Source organism: Cheilinus undulatus, linkage group 4, assembly GCF_018320785.1.
Source record: "Cheilinus undulatus linkage group 4, ASM1832078v1, whole genome shotgun sequence".
NCBI classification, from domain to species: Eukaryota; Metazoa; Chordata; class Actinopteri; order Labriformes; family Labridae; genus Cheilinus; species Cheilinus undulatus.
Window position 1 is genome coordinate 19,281,293 of NC_054868.1, and position 20,302 is coordinate 19,301,594.

At 38.2% G+C, this 20,302-nt stretch overlaps 1 protein-coding gene across 1 annotated transcript; it reads left to right on the forward strand.

The window, feature by feature from the left end:
• The first annotated feature begins 1,287 nt into the window (after positions 1-1,287).
• On the forward strand, positions 1,288-18,004 carry LOC121508865. Its single transcript, XM_041785980.1, has 7 exons — positions 1,288-1,294; positions 1,400-1,514; positions 4,481-5,306; positions 7,525-7,549; positions 7,760-7,934; positions 8,112-8,183; positions 16,887-18,004. Exons 2-7 carry the CDS (start codon positions 1,421-1,423, stop codon positions 17,816-17,818), a joined length of 2,124 nt encoding a protein of 707 aa, XP_041641914.1. The 5' UTR covers positions 1,288-1,294; positions 1,400-1,420; the 3' UTR covers positions 17,819-18,004.
• Positions 18,005-20,302: the final 2,298 nt, after the last annotated feature.

Consider the following 20,302-nt stretch of genomic DNA (forward strand, 5'->3'; position numbering starts at 1 on the left):
TCACTCATTTTAACCACAAATAACCCCCTGCTTTAATGACAACTGTCATTAAAGCAGGGGCATCAAACTCAATCACAGAAGGGATCCGGATTCTGAATTAAGGTCTAACCTGACAGCCTAAAGGGGTCCACAGTTAACCAAATGAAGAAAGTCGCAATCATGTTTTTAAGGAAAAAATATGACTTAAAATCTAAAATGGTGCACCTGAAGGTTAATATATATGATAATGGTGAAAATATTCAATAAAAAGTGAAATTAATAAATTAACAAAGTCAAAATATTGAATAAAAAGTGAAAACAATAAATTACAAAGTCAAAATATTCAATAAATAGTGAAAATAATAAATTGACAATGTCAAAATATTCAATGAATAGTGAAAAGAGTAAATTGAAAAGGCCAAAATATTAGATAAAGTCAAAATTGTGCAATGAAAAATGTATAATATGAAATGAAAACACAAATGAATGTCTTTTCCTATATTTCTTTTTATCTAATTATTTTTACTTTTATTTTTTTCCCACATTTTCATGACTTAAAGAAGGTTAAATTTACATTTTTTTTATACTGGAGGAAATCTGCGGACCTCATATTTTAGGGCCAGTTATAATGAGAATATGACATGATCTTGCGGGCCGGGTGTACCTGTACCACGGGCCAGATTTGGCCCCTGGGCCTTGAGTTCGAAATCAAAGCAACAAAATGATTTTTATTTATTCTTGCTAAAGCCTTTTTGTAAATGTAAACCCCTCCTCTTAAAACAGAATTACCCTCTTACTTGGTGATGTTAACAATGTGAATGGACACATTGAACTAAATGATCAGGAAAGTCATGTCAGACTTCATAGCTTGGTAATGATGTGCACAAATGCCAGGATGTCAGAAAACTGAGAAACTTTATTAGAAAAGAATAGTATGGTTGTGAAAAGAAGCAAAAAGGCTGAAAAGAGAGAAAGTGGCAAAAAGAAGCTGCAAAAAAGGCAGAAAAATGCCTGAAAAATTGCAAAGATGTGATCCCACATTCATGCATTGATACCATCAATAAATCACAACTGGGGAATTCCCACTCACTGGGTTTTCTCAGGGACACAGCCAATTCTGTAGACAGACCAGCTCCCTCCTGTTTGAGACTCCTCAGTGGGTGTGTCATGTCAGTTTCTGAACTGTTTTCTGAAAAATGAAACTAGACAGAAAGCGAAAGTGACGTTTGAAAAATGGGTGTGCTCTGGCTGCTGCTATAAAAGAATCCTTCCACCTGAGAGATTGCATCACACAGCTTCAGAGACACTGTTACAGGTAGGTCAAAACATGTTTGAACAAAGGGGAAATGATTTGCGAAAAAAATACATATATATGTTTTACTAAACCTCTTAATTCTTTATGTTTAATTGTACATTTTAGACAGGATTTGCTGTCACAGAGATGTTGCAACTTAGAACCTGGATCCTTGGGTGCACCCTGCTTGTGCTGATGACCTTATGTGCTCCAACTGCTTACTGCAAAACTCAGCACGAAGGTACGTATACAGAAAAGAAGAAAGCAAAGGTGTGAAGCCAATAAAATGACAAAATATAGCTGAAATAAATTAGTTAAAACAAACTCCGTACATCCGTAAAACACCCTGTAGAATCCATCATTTGAATGACTTTTATCTAGTGGTGGCTGGTGTTTAATTCTTCAGTGGTCACGCTTTCTCACAAATGGACCACCTTAGTTCATGAGCTTGATGCCCACACATAAAGAAAGATGCCAGTACTGGCCAACTGAATTAGTATGATTTAGCCAAGGAAATGATCATTTTATTTAACAATCAACACCGTATGCCCTTATTTGTACAGACATTTCTGAAACTCTGTGGTAACAAAAAGACTGCTGTTGTTAAACACTGTGTGCCTCACCTTTCTTGTCTCCACCCATGGGACTTATCCCTCTTCACCTGTGGGTGGAGGTGTATAAGAGTCACAGACAAAGAGCACTCCTCCACCTCTAGGAACCTAGAGGAACCAATGTGCACCTGTAATTTACAAGTCAATGAAGAGCCCAGGACTTATATGTTTTCTTAATTTACACACACCCATACACACACTAGGGATGCACAGTATTATCAGAATGGTATTGATATCGGCAGATTTGAACGTTTCTGCAGACACTTTAAACCAATATGTGGGCTGTGAATATCAGCCTAAGGCCTTGTCCACACGTTTGCAGGTATTTCAAAAACTGAGGTTTCTCCTTCTTTCGACCCTCTGTACACTCAGAGACCACATTTTAGCTCACTGACAGTACACCATTTTTCCGAACTCCTCCCAGGGTGGAGCTTTTTTAGAAACTCTGTTTTTACTATTTCTGTAACTTGACAAAGCTGATGGAATTGTCAGATTTCCATGTCTGTCTCTGGTAAACCCACAGTGTAAAGCTCCAATCTGAGTTCGTGCCAGGTCTGAGAACGGACCTAGCCAATTAATGTCATTTGAAGAGGACGAGGCGGTAGCTGCAGGTGGGGTTTAATTGTACCAGAAGTAGGTGATTATAGCTGCTGCAGGTGTGGGGATTTGCTTGGATGTAGCTGTAGTAAAGCAGTACTTTCATCAGAGCTGGACCACATTTCTTCATTAAAATAAGAGCTAGGAACATATGTGTAGATAGGAAAACTGACATTCTGACTTGTAAAGTCACACTGTGCACAGGTTTGTCCTCTCTTTGAAGGAAGACGGCCTGGCTGCAGACTGCACACAGTGCCTTTCCAGACCACTACAGTGAGACTTCATCTCTGTGAGGATGGAAATACATGCTAAAACTTTCAAAATAAAACTGTATTAAAGTTCTGGTTATGGCATTAACCCTTACCCTTACCCCTTTAAAGCATATTACTGTATATCATATTTGAAACACACTTTTATGAGACCTTTATCTAATCAACATGATCAATAAATTACTTTAAAATGTTTTGGATACGATCTGATAAATGATAACAAAAGAGCCTTCCAGTGGATTATCAGTTGCCAAAATGGCTGAATGTATCAAATGTGAAAAAAAAAATATATGTGAAATTTTATGGAAATTGTTTCTTTTTTTTGTTGGATTTCAGTTGAAGGTTAAATAAAATTTCAGTTTAAAAAAAATGTAGAATTTTCTTGCATTTATTTGAGTTATCAGGCTTTAAAGTGTAAGCCCTTACAAGGTAGGATACCAGAATTTCCCCTCTGGGGACCAATAAAGTATTATCTTATCTTACAAGTAAGAAGCCAAAAATGTGACCTGCAAAATCAAATAAACTGCTTACAGGAAAAAGCTTTTCCTTAATTAAAAACACCCTAACACAGCTACAGCTGAAGCCAATGGAGCTAGACTATTTACCCAGGTGATAGCTATGTGGCTAGCGTAGCTAAATCTAACGCTAAAATTAGCTATGTTAGCTATTTAAGCTACTTAGGTATTGCAGTTAAATATAAAGCTCACAAAGCTATGATAGCTAGCTTAATCTAAACCCCAAAGAGGCTATGTTTGCTATTTAAGCTATGTAGGTAATGTAGCAAAATATAGAACTAATTTTGCTACAATAGCTTTGTAGTTAAAGCTAAAAAAAGTTAGCTATTTAAGCTACATAGGTAGCATAGAGAAATATAAACTAAGCTAAAATAGCTATGTAGCTAAATCTTGGGCTAAATCTAAAGCTAACAAATCTACTTGTAGGTAACATAGCTAAAAACTAACATAGCTAAAGCTAAAGCAAACAAAATGGCGTTAGCTAAGTTAGATTATGCTACGTTTACTAAAGCTAGCCCTGTTTTAGAGATTTTTATGGCAATGGTAGCATGCTTTAGCTTGCTATCTTTAGCTAAAGCTAACACAGCTGCTGTGGCTTACGTTGAAACATTAACTGCACAGCTTATAAAGCTATGTTAGCTTTAGCTAAAGCTAACACAGCTGCAGTGGCTTACGTTGAAACATTAACTGCACAGCTTATAAAGCTATGTTAGCTTTAGCTAAAGCTAACAAAGATAAAGTGAGCCACTGTTAACATAACTACTTCTAAAGGGTCTATTAATAATTAAATCCTGGATTAGACCTGACAGTGGCAGCGTCCCCCTTTAGTGGTCTGTTAGAGAGGGCTGTTTTCAAAATACCTGCCTACATGTGGACTAGACATGGTCCAACTGTAAATATTGGCTATACAAATGATTAAGTTTGTGGGGTTTTAGGCAGGACCAACAGACCTGTTTTAGCTGAATTCTTTGCTCATTTTTGAACTTTGCAGTGTGTTTTAAGGACTTGTGTTTTTTAATTTGTAAATGTTGGCATGTAAGATATTGTCAAAAAAAAAAAAAATCCTGTATCATGTTCTAAGACAGATCAGCCACCACAAGCCTTTTCCTGATAATTACTCATAATTTGGTAATTATTTTAATATTCAAACTGCTGTACACAGCTCCTGAAATAAACACACTCCTGATTATTGAGTCTTTTGTTTTTTGACCCCAGGTTCTAAACAACTGGAGGACCTGAGACTGGTTCTGGTGGGGAAAACAGGATCAGGGAAGAGTGCTTCTGGAAACACCATCCTGGGGCGTGAAAGTGCCTTTAAAAGAGACATTTCACCCGAGTCTGTGACTGCCAAGTGTCACAGAGTGGAGGTTCAGGATGGTGGCAGGAGCATAGCTGTGGTGGACAGCCCAGGGCTGTTTGATACCAGCCAAACAAAAAAGGACGTGAAAGGGGAGATTGAGAATTGTATTAAACAGTCTGTTCCTGGACCCCATGTTTTTCTGTTGGTGGTCAGTCTGAAGGCGAGGTTCACCGAGGAGGAGAAGACGTCTGTGAAGTGGATCCAGGATAATTTTGGCTCTGACTCCTCCATGTATACAATAGTCCTGTTCACACATGCTGACTTTTTAGAGGGTAAATCTGTAGAGGACTTTGTGTCAGAGAGCAAATATTTACGAAAACTCATCACAGAGTGTGGAGGAAGATACCACTCTCTTATTAATGGCAAGAGACAAAGCAGAGACCAGGTCCATCAACTTCTAGATAAGATAGATGCAATGGTGGAGTTCAATGGAGGAAGCCACTACACCAGCGAGATGTACCAGAAAGCCCAGAAGGAACTAGAGGAGGAGGAGAGAAGAAGGATGGAGGAGGAAGAGACAATCAGAAAGGCAAAGGAGAGAATGGGTTCATGTAAAATGGTAGCTTATGGTTTTATGGGACTGCTTGGATTAGGAGCATGGTATCCCTCACATTTAGTTTCACTTATAGCTGGAGTGCTGGGACGGGAAGCTTTTGATTGCGTTAAAGACATGTTCAAATAGTCAAAGACTTCAACAAAACTAAGCAGGGGGCAAAAAGAGATGGATAGCCTAAAACTGAAGTTTTCTGCTCAAACCTTAAACCAAACTTTGAAATAAATATTATGTAATCTCTGTGGGCTACTGGGAAATGGAAACATGTTACTTTTACCGATTTCTTTGCATTTGACAATTTTTTCCATGTGATGGTGTCTGTTAAAAATATTTTAATAAAGCCTGAGTTTAAATTGATTTGTTTTTGAGCTGATTGTATATGCTTATATTTATCCTCTAAACTTTGATAGTGGTGCTCAAAATAATAGCAGGCCAACATCAATGACCAGATCACTGTTTGGTAGAATAGTTAAACCATTTTTTTTCCTGTAGGTGTTATAGAGTAATGGAAAACCAACAGTCATGACATCCATGCTGCTGATTTTGTATAATTGAATCTTTAACTGGTTAAAATAATAGCTGTATGGAGTTCAATCATTAAGGTCATTTATTCATAATGAGGTCATAAGGATGAAGGCAGCACATGTTCATTCTGGTTATAGTGGATTTCTCTGAAAGTCTGAGTAAAATGGGAAAAAGTTGATTGGAGAGGAGGAAACATAAAGAAATGCAGAAAATGATAGGCTGCTCAGCTAAAAATGTCTCAAATGCTTAAAAATGGCAACCAAAATCTGAAAGACTTGGAAGGAAATGACAAGGAAATAACTACCATTCAAATGGATCAAAGAGCAGCAAAAATGTTGATATATATAATGTTATATATATCAAAATAAGAGCACATCGCTCTCTTGTTATATATAGCGAGAGAGAGATATGCTCTTATTTTGACCATAACTACATATAAAGTGTCAAAATATCTATGGCCATGGATAAAACAGGAGGCTTCATACTTCACCAATGAGATACAGATATGAGATTTACCAGGACCTCAGGAGGAAACTGAGGAAGAGGGGGAAGCACAGGCAGAGCAAAGCAGGAAGGGACAAAAAGATAAGGATCTTAAGGTTGCTAGGTGTAAATGTGTAATGTCTGCTATTGTAGAAACTGTTGCTTTACCCCCATCACTGTGGTGCTTTATGACTGGAAGCGCTTGATTGCTTTAGAAATGTATTCATCTTGTCTTGGGATCACCTGCAACAAAACAAATGTGGACATTTAAGAACTAATATGTCTTCACACAGGTTATTGCCTCACTAAAGATGCCTCTTAATGCTGTACCATATCTGCTTAACATAATTCTTATTCCAAAAAAGTTGGGGCACTATGTAAAATGTTTATAAAAACAATGCAATGACTTACAAATCTCATTGACCCATATTTTATCTGAAGTAGAGCATAAACAGCATGTCAGATGTTGAAACTGAGACATTTTACCATTTCAAGACAAATATGAGCTTATTTTGAATTTGATGACTGTAACACATCTGAAATAAAGGGAAAGGACAACAAAAGGCAGGAAAAGAAAGTGGGACTGATGTAAACAGCTGGAGGAGTATTGTACAACTAATTAGGTTAATTGGAAACAGGTCAGTAACATGACTGGGTATAAAAGGAAAGTTTTGGAGAGGCAGAGTCTGTGCCCAAGTAAAGATGGGCACAGGTTCACCAAAATGTAAAAAACTGCATCTAAAAATTGTGGAGCAAATTCAGAAAAATGTTCAAAATGTGAAATTGTGAAGAGTGAATATCTCACCATTTACAGTCCATAATAACATCAAAAGATTCAGAGAATCCGGAAGACTTTTGTGTACAAGGGACAAGGCTGAGGTCAATAATGGATGCTCATGATATTCAGGCCCCCAGGCAGCACTGCATTAAAAGCTAGAGTCTTTACTGGAAATCACTGGGCTTCCAGAAACCACTGTCTTGCCGTGCCATCCACAAATGCTTAGTTAAACCGTGTCATGCAAACAAGAACACGATCCAGACATGACGCCATCCTCTCTGGGCCAAAGCTCATTTAAAATTGACTGAGGCAAAATGGAAAAATGTTCTGTGGTCACATGAATCAAAAATGTATTTATTTTTTTTGGAAACCACTGATTGCAGTGTCCTGTGGAGTAAAGAGGAGAGAGACCATCCAGCTTATCAGTGCACAGTTTAAAAGCCTGCAATCTCTGATAGTATGGGGTTGTATTAGAATCTATGGCATGGGCAGCTTACACATCAGGAAGGACTGGAAAGGCTTTAGAGCAGTATATGTTTCCATACAGATGTGTCTTTCAGTGAAGGCCAACAGCATGGCTCCACAGTAGAAGAGTCTGGGTGCTAAACTGGCCTGCTGCAGTCTAGACTTTTGACTAATAGAAAACATTTTATGTATACAATGCCCACAAGAGTCCTATAGTCATGGTTAAAGTACGTCTAATGGCCAGCTAAAGAAGCTGAGCGCTCCTCTTGAGTAGCGGTCAAACTTTGGACAGGCTCTGTGGGGGATGCACATTTCTGATGTAAACCAAAGACAATACAAGGAAATAGGAAGCCCCCCTGTGCTAAGGCCAGGCTTCCACAAGTTTCCCACAACACTCATGTCTCACGTCAAGCCCGGAGCTGCTCTAATATCATTACTCAGGGCTGGGATTACTTTTTTGGCCACCTGGGAACTGGGGAAGGTAAATCCAAAATAATGGCTGAAGGTAAGACACTTTATGTGACTTCTTATCTAAGAATAAGCCCCTCCATCCTTTGATCACAGTAGGATGCCAGCTTAACTTGACACTGGAGAGAGTACAGAGGGAAATAGAAAAAAATAACCTGGATAATAATTTCAGTGACTAACAGCCTGTTTTCTTTTGTGTCTCAATCACACTCAGAAATACCACTTCGAGAGAAAAAGCAGAAAACTCTACCTCGCTCTGATGGGTGTGGTCTGAACAACTTCGATGGTAGGCTCATTCATTGTTTCATGCATGAAAACTCAATATGATACACAGGCATTTCTCTTTTTTCACTTTCTAAAAAAAGAACAGTTATAAAAAGCTTCAAGAAATGGATGAATACGTTCTTACATTACACTGGACTGTATAAATGGCAGTAAGATGTTTTTGAAATTGTTCTTAAACCAGAAAAAAATAATCAGTTGATGTAAATGTAATAAAGGTTTGACATCTCAGCTGTCCTGCAAACAGTTCAGGAATTATTTTTTATTCTTCAGCCTTCAGATTTATGAAAGTCAATATAACATTCAACATTTCCAACTATAAAAACTTGAAAAACATCTCATAAAACTAAACACTTATATTCTTAGCGTATTATTATGTGCGGAAATATAACCTGATCATTTAAATTAGAAACAACTGCCCTTAAAAGTCACAAACTTTCCAAGTTTGCTTCCATAAGTGTTGCCCTCTGCACATGCTCAGAAAAGTTCTTCTGCCGCCCCGCCCGCCTGTTCCCTTGTGGCCATCACCAACATTTTTCTTCGATGATGTCATGGATGAATAACTTTGTTTGACTGAGGTCAAATCCAGCTTCTGTTGTTTAACAGGTCATAATATTCTATAACATTCTATATTATAATATTCTATTATTAGAATTTGATGTTTAAATTACAAATTCATGCCACTTTTACCCCTTTTATCGCACGTTTTCACGTATTTTTGCCTCTTTTAACCATTTTTTGCCACTTGTTGCTGGTTTTGACACTTTAACCCTTAGATGCATAAGTAGGTCAAAATGATGTTGCAATATATTTGTAATGAAAAGTTGGTATCATTTCATATTCCAGCTATTCAACAAAAACGTGTTATTGGTATCATGCCATTTAAAATTGTTACTTATCTTTTATAGACTACATTTTATAAAATTCTAGTTTTTATATTACTACCCCACTCTACCATAATTGGCTCAAACATGCCTTACATCCATTTCTTACGGACTTACATGAGAACCTTTGATTCTTATCAACTGTGACTGTCAGGAATATGTATTTTGTGAACCACACAGTCTATATGATAGCCTAAGTGTCACCCCTTCAAGGGATGATTCAACATTTTGGCAAATTCGCCCATTGCCATAATTCCTGTAGTCTTAGTAATAGGTTTGTTTCCTTTAGTTGTTGGTACAAGCTGTTTCTAGATCTGGGGGGACTGATATACCAGCTGCACAGCTAACGCTATGAAAGGAGACGGTATTTTTTGCTTTCCCTCATCAAACTCATCAAATACACAATCCAGCAACTCCAAAACACTCTCGTGGACACGTTGTGACCTGTACATTCACCACGCTATGAAATAATCATGGAACATTATGAGACGGAGATGTTTTAAAGTTAAATGCAAAGCTGGAACTACACTCCAGACATGGCTGCTGCACTGTGTCACTCCACCCAGTGGTTTACTCAAGAAATAGTTCAGAGTATTTGCTTTATGTGTCATAATGTTACATAATTATAAGGTTATTATTTCATAGCGTTGTGAATGTGCAGGTCACAACTTGTCCACGAGAGTGTTTTGGAGTTGCTGGATTGTGTATTTGATGAGTTTGATGAGTTTTGCTTCCATAGCGTTAGCTGTGCAGCTGCTATATTGGTCCCCCCAGATCTAAAAACAGCTTTCACTGACAACTAAAGGAAACGAACCTATAACTAAGACTATAGGAATTATGGCAATGGGCTAATTTGCCAAAATGTTTAAGTATCCCCTTAAGAAGATTATTTTACACAGCATGATCTGATACATGGAAGTACTGTATTTTTCATTTTTACCTCAGAAATGGTTGTATGGCGTGTCATTCATTACTAGTGAGTGAAAGGGTAAGTCTTTTGTATCAACACATTAACACTAGCTAGCTAGCTAAGCTAGCTAACAGTGCTGTATGTATTGCATATGTGTGCACACAAACAATGCATGCAATGCAGTACATCTATCTAATGTTAGCTAGCTTGGTTAGCTAGCTAGATTTGAAAATTATAAAATAGGCAAATTTGATGACAGATGATAAGAAACATGCTCTTTAACACATTAGTCATGAATAACACACTTAAGACCTTTGCACGCTTGGGTCCATTATTTTCAGATATGATTTTCAGATCTTTCATCTGATAAATACGTCATGAACTTGAACCCTGCGCACTTATTGCTTTATTTTTGTTGACTCAAAAATGTTAAATGAGCTGAATGTTTGAATATTTTCTAAAATGCTCAGTACCTGTGGTCTCGGTTGTGGTACTAATTACGTGACAAAGTTAATGTCTTTAACAACAGTGTTTTAAACATGTTGTTCACTGTTTAAATGCATTTGGGATGTAATTCTTTCAATATTAATTCATCATTAATTCAAAACTTGACATTTACCAAACTGAAGAAGTGACAACTTCAGTCATGGATAATATTATTTAATATAATTCCCACATTTTAAGAGGGATTAGTTGGTGGAATAAGAATTTCAGCAACCCCACAAACTAGAAATGTTATCTGAAGGTGGTGTCCCAACTCATTTAACAAAACATGATTGTTTATTACTATACTGATATGAAGCTAATAAAGTTAGCTAAATATGCTTGTCTAGGTTAGTAGAAGGCAGAGAAATAAAAATATTGTCCCAATTGAGGTGAAGCAGTCGAAAGTTACATATTTTAATGTCCAAATTTCTCTAAAAATTGCGTTTCACATCTCGCATTCAATGCAAAGTCCCATTTAGATAGAAGGGACTGGAAGTTGCACCCATATTTCACGCAAAGAATCATGGGGACTAGGAATAAGGTGGATTAAGAAAAGCATTCTTTATATTACATATCTGATTATCAGAAGAATGTTTATTTGGTTTATAAACTCAACCATTTAATCAGTGTTAATATCCTCATCTATGTAACCTACAGATCCATTTTTATTAGCTGATAACTGAGGCTCTCTTTCACATAATCTGTAATCTGATCAATAATCCACCACAGAGCTCTGTGAGTTTGTTGATTTTTTTTTTTCAATTAAACAGGAACAACAAACAAACTTCTGCCTTAGTGAGGCTGAAATTCTGTCAGATTATATCATTCTGTATAAAGTTAAAACATAAACGTATTTATTATTTAATCTATCTTTGTTTTAGGCTAAAAGTTTTATTTTTTATTTTTTTAAAGTGCTGTAAGAATATAAACAGTCATAAACCATGCAGAGGTGCGGCTTTTCTGGCAGATGCCGCGCCTCCAAACCAATCATGTTGCACCTTTGGTAAAAAGACTTCCGTGGAGGATACACCGCTGCTTCCTTGCTCAGTGGTCCTCCCGGAGCAGTTTCCTTCCTCAATCCTCGCCTCCTCCAGGCAATAATACCCAACTGCAGCCGCGGCCACCGTACAAACCACGCCCCCTACAAAACACGCTACCTACAAAATACCTACAAAATATCTTACACATCTGTGGGTAAGGTACAAACCACGCCCCCTTCAAAGACGGTCCCTATAAAACACGCCCACTTGTGCTATTAGCTTAGCTTTAGCATTTTAGTTTCCACTGGTTAGGTTTAGAGGTAGCTCATTGGGTTAGGTGTGTTTTGTACAGAGCGTGGTTTGTAGCAGCTGCGGCTGCAGCTAGACTCTCCCTCCAGGTGCATTTAAGGAATTGGAAGATCCTTCATCATGGCGGCAGGAGAATGATATCCAGGTCAGTTGAGGAGAGAGGAGGCGAGGATGGACAATACTTTGTAATGAGAAGCACCCATTAGCTCAACGCGGGGCAGTACGGGACAACATAAGAAAACTCATCCGTGCAATGAGTTATTTTACCTCACCACGAGAATCACGGAGAGACTCTGTGCGAGGCACAGACACACCTCTCACCTACTCACCCCTCCAGGGCTTCAAACTGGAGTCGGACGGACTCAAAGTCCCACAGTCCAAATGATGTTCCATTCGAGTATCAATAATTCCTCCTGTAGATACTGTAGTTCCCTTTGGTTGCTTAACGACGCAATACATGTCTGCATTAACACAGTCTAATATGAAGCAGGCAGACAGTGAGGATGGAGAGAGATGAGGAGGGAAAAGTTACAGTCAGGAGTAAAACACAATGCAGCATCAAACTGCATGGTTTTTTACATACTGCGAGAGTAAAGAAAAGTTTAGGTAATAGGTTTAGTTTTAACCATTTAACTTTAATGGTACCTTCTTATTAAGTTACTATCACTCTGTGTTTGAGAGAACAGAAGGATTTCTTCATTTACATTACAAACATCAGTTAGGATGTGATTATACATGTGGATTTGTCTTTTGTTGGAAATATCTGACTGTTACACTGGTTATAGTTATTTTATGTCAGGGTTATTAAAACTGTGGCTCATAGGCCAACTGTGGCCCTTTATCAATAAATTTAAGGTTGTTTCTATTTAATTGGTGAACATTTTATTCATTTACATAAACAGGGCACTCTTTATGGTAAAATTAGTGGAAAGGTTAAAAAATGGAATTCAAAAATATTAAAACAGAATTTGGCAAAAAATAAAATGGATTTCATAGGGCCCTAAAGGAGAGATTCACAGATGGAGAAACAGGTGAGCTGTAGACAAAAATTTTTTTCATATTTTATCAGCGCAACAAGTCCCTGAAATTGCACCCAGATGCACGTATCACACTAACTCAAGTTAGACATTATGATGTTCCGGACCTTCGGTTTAATACATTTTCTCTGACTGGACCTCTTTGAATTTTATTTGATTACCCCTGTTATATAGAATGATTACACACAGACTGATATATTTCAAGGGTTTATTTCTTTAAATTTTGATGATAATGGCCTAGAGCTAAAGAAACCCCAAAATTCAATGTCTCAGAGAATAAGAATATTATTTAAAACCATAAAACAAGGATTTTTAACACAGAAATATTGGCCTACTAAAAAGTATGAACGTGTAAAGCCCTCAATACTTGGTCGGGGCTCCTTTTGCATGAATTATTGCAGCAAAGCAATGCAACAAAAGGAAGACTTTTTTAAAAAAAAATAATTCATGATACTAAAAAATGTTATAGACAGGACCAGCAAAGTGGCAAGAGATACAATTCTTTCCACAGAGGTCACCAAATTGACCGTGAACTGAAAGTTCATCACAGAAGCTTTAATAAAGTGTCCTTTCTCCTTCACTGCTGAAAACTGTTGATCTTTGAAATAGCTTTTATGTGCATTACTGAGCATGTCTTCTCTATTTTTAGATTCGGCATATGAGTGTAGAATCCATATATGAGGGTCTGTATTTTAAGCAAGGGAAGTGTCCTGGCCTCTGTTTTGAATAAGCTGAGCTGTGATGACCTATCACATACTAGCAGTGTTGGGTGTATGCAAGAGAAACAGTGTGCATGGACAGCAAAATTAAGGTGGAATGTTACAAGCTTAGAAGAAACAGGCACCCATCAGCAGTGATATAGTGATTATGCATGAACTCCATATACAGATACATGCATAATGGTGCAGCTAAGAATAAATTATACTGCATATCAAGTATTCAAACTTTAGCCACAAACCTGCTCAACACTGTCACAAAAATCAATCCCTGTAGCTTTCCAGACTACCAGCAAAGCATCACAAAAGTTTGAAACAATCCCAGTTAGACAAACGTTTTAGAATTTGTTGTCTTTTCTTCTTGAGTACAGTCCTGACAAAACTTTACTGTTACTTTTTGCAGCTCTGCACCATGTTTATTATTTTGGCATTAGTTATGTGAATTGTAAGTAAATCATAAGAAATTTGATTTATTTTTGGGGCTCATACCTTTAAAGTGAATCAGAATAAAGTTGCCAAATAACTTGAAGTTGACTGCTGAACTGAACTGAGATGCAGCAGATGAACTGGTGCTACTCTGGGATATTATGGACCAAATAAAATGGCGCTATTATGTTGCACTAAAATACAGCCAAATGCTTTTTGATGCAGCATTTGGCATCATCAATCATTCAGGCTTGCACATCTGGACTCTGAAATTCTACTCCATTCTTCTTTGCAAACCTGCTCAAGCTCTTTTAGCTTGCACGTGGATCATGCATGAACAGCACTTTTCAAGTCCAGCCACAAATTCTCTACTAGATTGAGGTCTGGGCTTTGACTCAGCCTCCTCAAAACATTCACCTTATTGTCTTTAAACAATTTCTGTGTAGCTTTCTCTGTGTGCTTCAGATCATTGTCTTGCTGGGAAATAAATCTTGTCCCAAGCAGTTGTTCTCTTTCAGACTGAATAAGATTGACCTCCGGGAGTTTTCTGTTTCTTGCTTCATTCATTTTACCCTCTACCTTTACAAGCATTCAAGGGAAACCTACTGAGAGTCATCCCCACAGCATGATGCTGCTCCTGCTGTGCTTTACAGTGAGGATGATGTGTTTGTGGTGATGTGCAGTGTTTGGTGTCCGCCAAACATAGTGTCTTGCCTAATGGCCAACAATCACCATTTTGGTCTCATCAGACCGAAGAATTTTCTTTTTGGTGACTTCTAGTGAAGAGTGAATTCTTCAACAGTGGCCTTTTCTTTGCCACTCTCCCAAAGCTTTGACTGATATAGAACCAGTTGTATGCAGAGTCTCTCCCATCTCAGCTGCTGAAAGTTGTAACTCCTTCACAGTAGTCATAGCTGTCTTGGTGGCCTCTCTCATTTGTCTCCTTCTTGAACAGTCACTCAGTTTGGGATGAAGGCACATGTGCCATATTCCTTCCATTTCTTGATATGTGCCTTGGAATGTTTTTGTTGTATCCATCCCCTGATTATACTTTTCAATAGCCTTTTTCTCTGAGTTGCCTGGTGTGTTCTTTTGTCTTCATGGTGTAATGGTAGCCAGGAATACTGATTAACCAGTGGTTGGATCCTCCAGACACAGGTGTCTTTATAAGCAATGGCTTGAGACACATTACTGCACTCAGGTGATCCCCATTTCACTAATTGTGAGACTACTAGCACCAATTGGCTAACCTGGCATGCCAGATGGATTTGTTTCACACATCCATCTGGTAAACCACTTATACACAGTGTTTGGGAAAGGGCGAAGCCTTTGGAAAAAGTTGGAGGGTGATTGGATGAATGTTCTGTCCATCACATCTTTATGGGTCAATCAGAGCAACAAAACACGTGATGTAGCCGCTACCAAGGTGTGCCCCTACCAAAGAAGTAAACCCAATAGAGAACTACATAACATGTACCATGGCGACTGTAGACATGTCAGTACATTACTTTTGCTGTTTTGGACAAAACAACTCAGTGATATTCTTTGTTCTTCTTTTAGTGAAGAAATGTTGTCAAGGTTTGATAAAACTGGCGCTTTAGCAGCATCCACGCTAATGTCTTCCACCATAATTGCATTGGCCTCTTGTTGCTGCATGCTTACGTCATGACTCCGCCTTGGCTGTAAGTACTGCCCCTCGTCACTGATTGGTCCTGTCACTTTCTAACCGGGCCCAAATGACTCAGACAGGAGCTTTGTAAAATGGATTCACCAGTGAGAAACACAGAAATGGGCGTATCCATCTGCAAGGTTACCAACTGGCTGGACCTCTGTTAAATTAGGTCAGTCACTTTAAAGGGGGTGTGTATTCATGCAGTCACTTATTTTATCTTGCATATTTGTATTTAACTGACATTACGTTGTAGAAATCTGTTTTCACTTTGTCATTAAAGAGGTCTTTTTTGTATTTTTTTTCTTTCAAAATAGCCAAATTATATTGACCATGATTGATTTATAAAATCAATAAAGGATAAAACATCCAAGGGGATGAATACTTTTTATAAGTACTGTACATGATTGCTAGACGGCATTAGTGCCATGTTGTGTCAACAAGGATGACTGGGGTGGTTTTTAACCTTGATCTTGTATGTCCAAAATGTAGTCGGTTTTTCCTTGAGTCCGAGTGGACGTCATGCAGAAAAGAAAATCCCTCAAAGCACTCTTGAGTTACTGTGCTTGTTATGGCCTGGATGTCTGTTCACTACATACAGTCATTTATGGGGAGGGGCACCCTGAAAACCTGATGCCCTGGCTGTAGCTGGGGTGGAGTCATAGCATGGATGTTTTTGAAAGCATTTATACTTTAAAAAATAATGGGTTAGTTTTAAAGGGACGGTGTGTAAAAATTGTGAAAATTAGCAACATTTACAGCCCTGTTCAGACCAAAGATTCAAGACAGGACAGGTTGAAACTCACAACTGCTTGCGACAGGACGCTCTGCAACATTCATAAAGCTGACCAGGTCATGGAGACTGTGCATTGTGTCCACTCTCACACTCAATCAATTTAAAGTGATTTATTTCTAAAGTTATTGCATAATAAATATGTTTCTAAAGTAGGGACATAACTGCACATTCATGTGTTTTTGTCTTCATGATAACATGAAACATTTAAATCCAATATGGGTGCATGAGGGCTATAGAGTACTAAATTGAATAGATCATCTTGTAAATATGTTTCATTTTTGCCAAGGTTATTCTGCCAAACACGGGAAATACAATCTTTACAAATGTTATGAAAGTAAGTTATGCTCGAGGGAAACACAAAATCCATACACATTTTTTACAATCTTCAGTCCAAGTGGTGCAGAAAAATGCATTGACAGCTTAGCAAAAAAACTGATATACAGGATTTCCTTTTCCCTTGTATCATATACTTTGTTTTGCCTCTGCTGTTGCAGCTCTGGATTTGTCTGGAGGCCTGAGGATTGTCCTAGTGGGAAAAACAGGATCAGGAAAGAGTGCTACAGGAAATACCATCCTTGGGAGAGCTGCATTCAAAGAAGACCCCAGCCCCGTGTCTGTGACCAAACACTGTGAGACACAGAGCGGAGAGGTGGACGGGACTCAGGTGCAGGTGATCGACACTCCTGGTCTGTTTGACACAGGCATCACAGAGGAAGACTTAAAGACCAGGATAGAGGAGTGTGTCAAGATGTCGGTGCCTGGGCCTCATGCCTTCCTGCTGGTGATCAGGCTAGGAGTCCGCTTCACCGAGGAAGAACGAAACGCTGTCAAGTGGATCCAGGATAACTTTGGAGACGACGCCTCCATGTACACCATCATGCTGTTTACATGTAAAGACCAGGCCAAGGCTGACAATGCTCTGAAAGAGTGCAAGGAGCTGCGGAGACTCTCCATTACATTTGGCCGCAGGTACCATGCCTTCAACAACAATGACGCAGACGACCGTGTGCAGGTCACAGAGCTGATCACCATGATCAAGGAAATGATACAGGATAATGGAGGGAAACACTACACCAACGAGATGTACGAGAAAGCCCAGAGGAAGCTGAAAGAGGAGGAGGAGCTCAGGATAAAGGAAGAGGAAGAGAAGAAAGAGGAAGAGAGGAAAATGTGGGACGCAGAGAGGGAGAAGCAGGAGAAAGAGAGAGAGAAGGAGAAAAAGGTTAAAAGGAAGAATATACGAGTGGCGTCAGCAGCTGCTGTGGTGTTGGTGTTGGCTGGGGTGGTCATAGCAGTGGGAGCTAACACCACAGTGGCTTTGGCTCTAGGGGCTCCTGTGCTCGTCCTTGGTGTGTTTTGTGGTTTAGCTGCTATTTGTATTTGGAAAGGAATAAGATGTAAAGCCAAGAAAGGAGTCCCAGTATAACCAAGTCCCAAAGACATGTCTATCTCACTGAACTACATTCTAACAACGGACACCCATTACGATTTACTGTTTAGAACAATCCAGTGAATGTTTGGTTTATTCTGCATTCTGCTCCTCTGAAACAGCACTGCAGTGAGTGAATATGTGAATTTATTGCTTACAGTAAACCAACGGTATGAAATGCAACACTTGTTTTCCATTTGTTTTCTTATCACACATTTACATCATGAGCATATCAGGATTTAATAAACCATTTAATTGACCATTTAGACTAGAAAACAATGTTCATATTGTAACAACTCAATAATAAGTTCTCAAACTTACAAAAAAGTTTTGGCTCAAAATAAAGGTGGCCCAAATATCATGATGAATAAGCACGTTAACACCAGACAACATGGCTACGAAGAGCTTCATCCTGTAGGGCCCACCAAAAAGCTTGTAACATAACATGAGAATGAATATTTATCTTTTATTCGCCATATTTTTCCTTCATAAACAGGGAACGTTAATAAGGACACTTGGCTTTCAGAGACTTAATATTACTTTGAAAGTGTTTACGTGGTCACAAAGAACAGTCAATGAGTAACTGCCATTTATTTAGCTTAAATCAGACATCTGCAAATAGACTTAAATCATAGTCATCTCTGTAAACGTACTGTGTGGCAAACTCTTCCTAGGTAGCATTAATGTCTCTGAAGACACTAACAATTCTTAGAGGCAGGAAGGGCATTGCAGAGTAGATTTTTTAATTAATTGCCATTTGTTACTCTAACTCTGTGACTTTTGATTGGTCATCAAGGAAACTGTGACTTTTGATTGGTCTTCAGGGTAACTCTGTGACTGTTGATTGGTCTTCAGGGTAACTGTGACTTTTGATTGGTCATCAGGGTAACTGTGACTTTTGATTGGTCATTAGGGTAACTCTGTGACTGTTGACTGGTCATCAGGGTAACTGTGACTTTTGATTGGTCTTCAGGGTAACTCTGTGACTGTTGATTGGTCATCAGGGTTACTCTGTGACATTTGATTGGTCATCAGGGTAACTCTGTGACTTTTGATTGGTCATCAGCATAACTCTGTGACTTTTGATTGGTCATCAGAGTAACTCTGTGACTTCTGATTGGTCTTCAGAGTAACTCTGTGATTGTTGGGCCTTCATTAAAGTGAAGGCCTGAGGGAAGAAATAATTTCTTTGTCTGGATTGTTTTGGTGTGCAGTGCAGTGTTAGGCCTACCAGAAGGGAGTGTGTCACATTCATTCAACAAAAATTTGAGCTCTACGCGAACACATCATTGTAATTGCCTTCAAGGGGCTAACAAATGTAGCATCATATCTCAGTTATTTTTTACTTTAAATGGTCCTTTTTACCTGGCAATACTAAAATAATGTTTAATGGATTATCAGTTTAACAAAGTTTAACATGATATGAAATAAAACCTGGTTTCCCATTTCAGCATTGGAGCTTGATTCCAAGGTCCCCCTAACTGATTTCTGTATAACATTAAAGTAAACTAAGTTTTACAGGTTGAAAAAAGGAAAAAAATATACATATAAAAAGTTAAGTAAGTTATAATAAGTTGTGATAGGGGTTCTGTTCTTCACTAAAACTATGCAATGACGTGCTCCTTGCTTTATTCTTAGTAGCATTACAAGCTTCCTTCCTCAAAGGAAGTGCGACACAATGGTAAACATCTGCAGGCAAATTATATTGAAGTTGGGAAACACTAAAGAAAACCCTGAAGAACGACTAAGAGCCAACAAGAGAGACTTTAAACTTTCCTAAGATTCACCCACCTTTGGCACCATCTTGTATTTTTCATTAGAATCACATAATCAAGCTCACTTTTATTCTGGTTTTCTGAAGAAAACTGGAATTGATCAAACTCATCCAGGCTCTGACTCTTCTAATTTAAAAATTGAAACAACCTGTGCTGTTAAAGTATGTTACAAAGTGCAATGGTAAGTATTCAACACAACATGGGATGTAAAATTTTATTCTAAACTCTAACACGCAGTCTATTTTTTCATTAATTCAGCAATTAATGCAACATTTATAAAAAAAAACAAGATTTGTCAACTACCTTGTCAAAATCACAGATTTCTGATTTCTTTTTCTCTTAATTATCGAATCCAGTCTGAATTTCACCAAAACCTGACCTTTTTCTTTTATTTCTTTTTAAACAATATAAATTGGAGGGTTTATACAAGAATAAGGATCAGACGATCTGATCTCATCAGTTTACATAATTCTTTCTCTCATATGCTTTTTTTTTTTTTTTTAACATACCCCAAGATCAGCGGATGTAGTTTTAATTATGTTCAATCAAGTTTAAATATGAAGTCAGTCTGTGTCAGACAAATGAATGAATGATTGAATAATTAAATAAATAAATGTGCTTGGTCTCTCAGGGTCTGCCCTCCAGTGGTTCAAGTCCTACCTCACAGGGTGGAGTAAGGGTGGGATGTGGCGAGCAGGCACGGTCT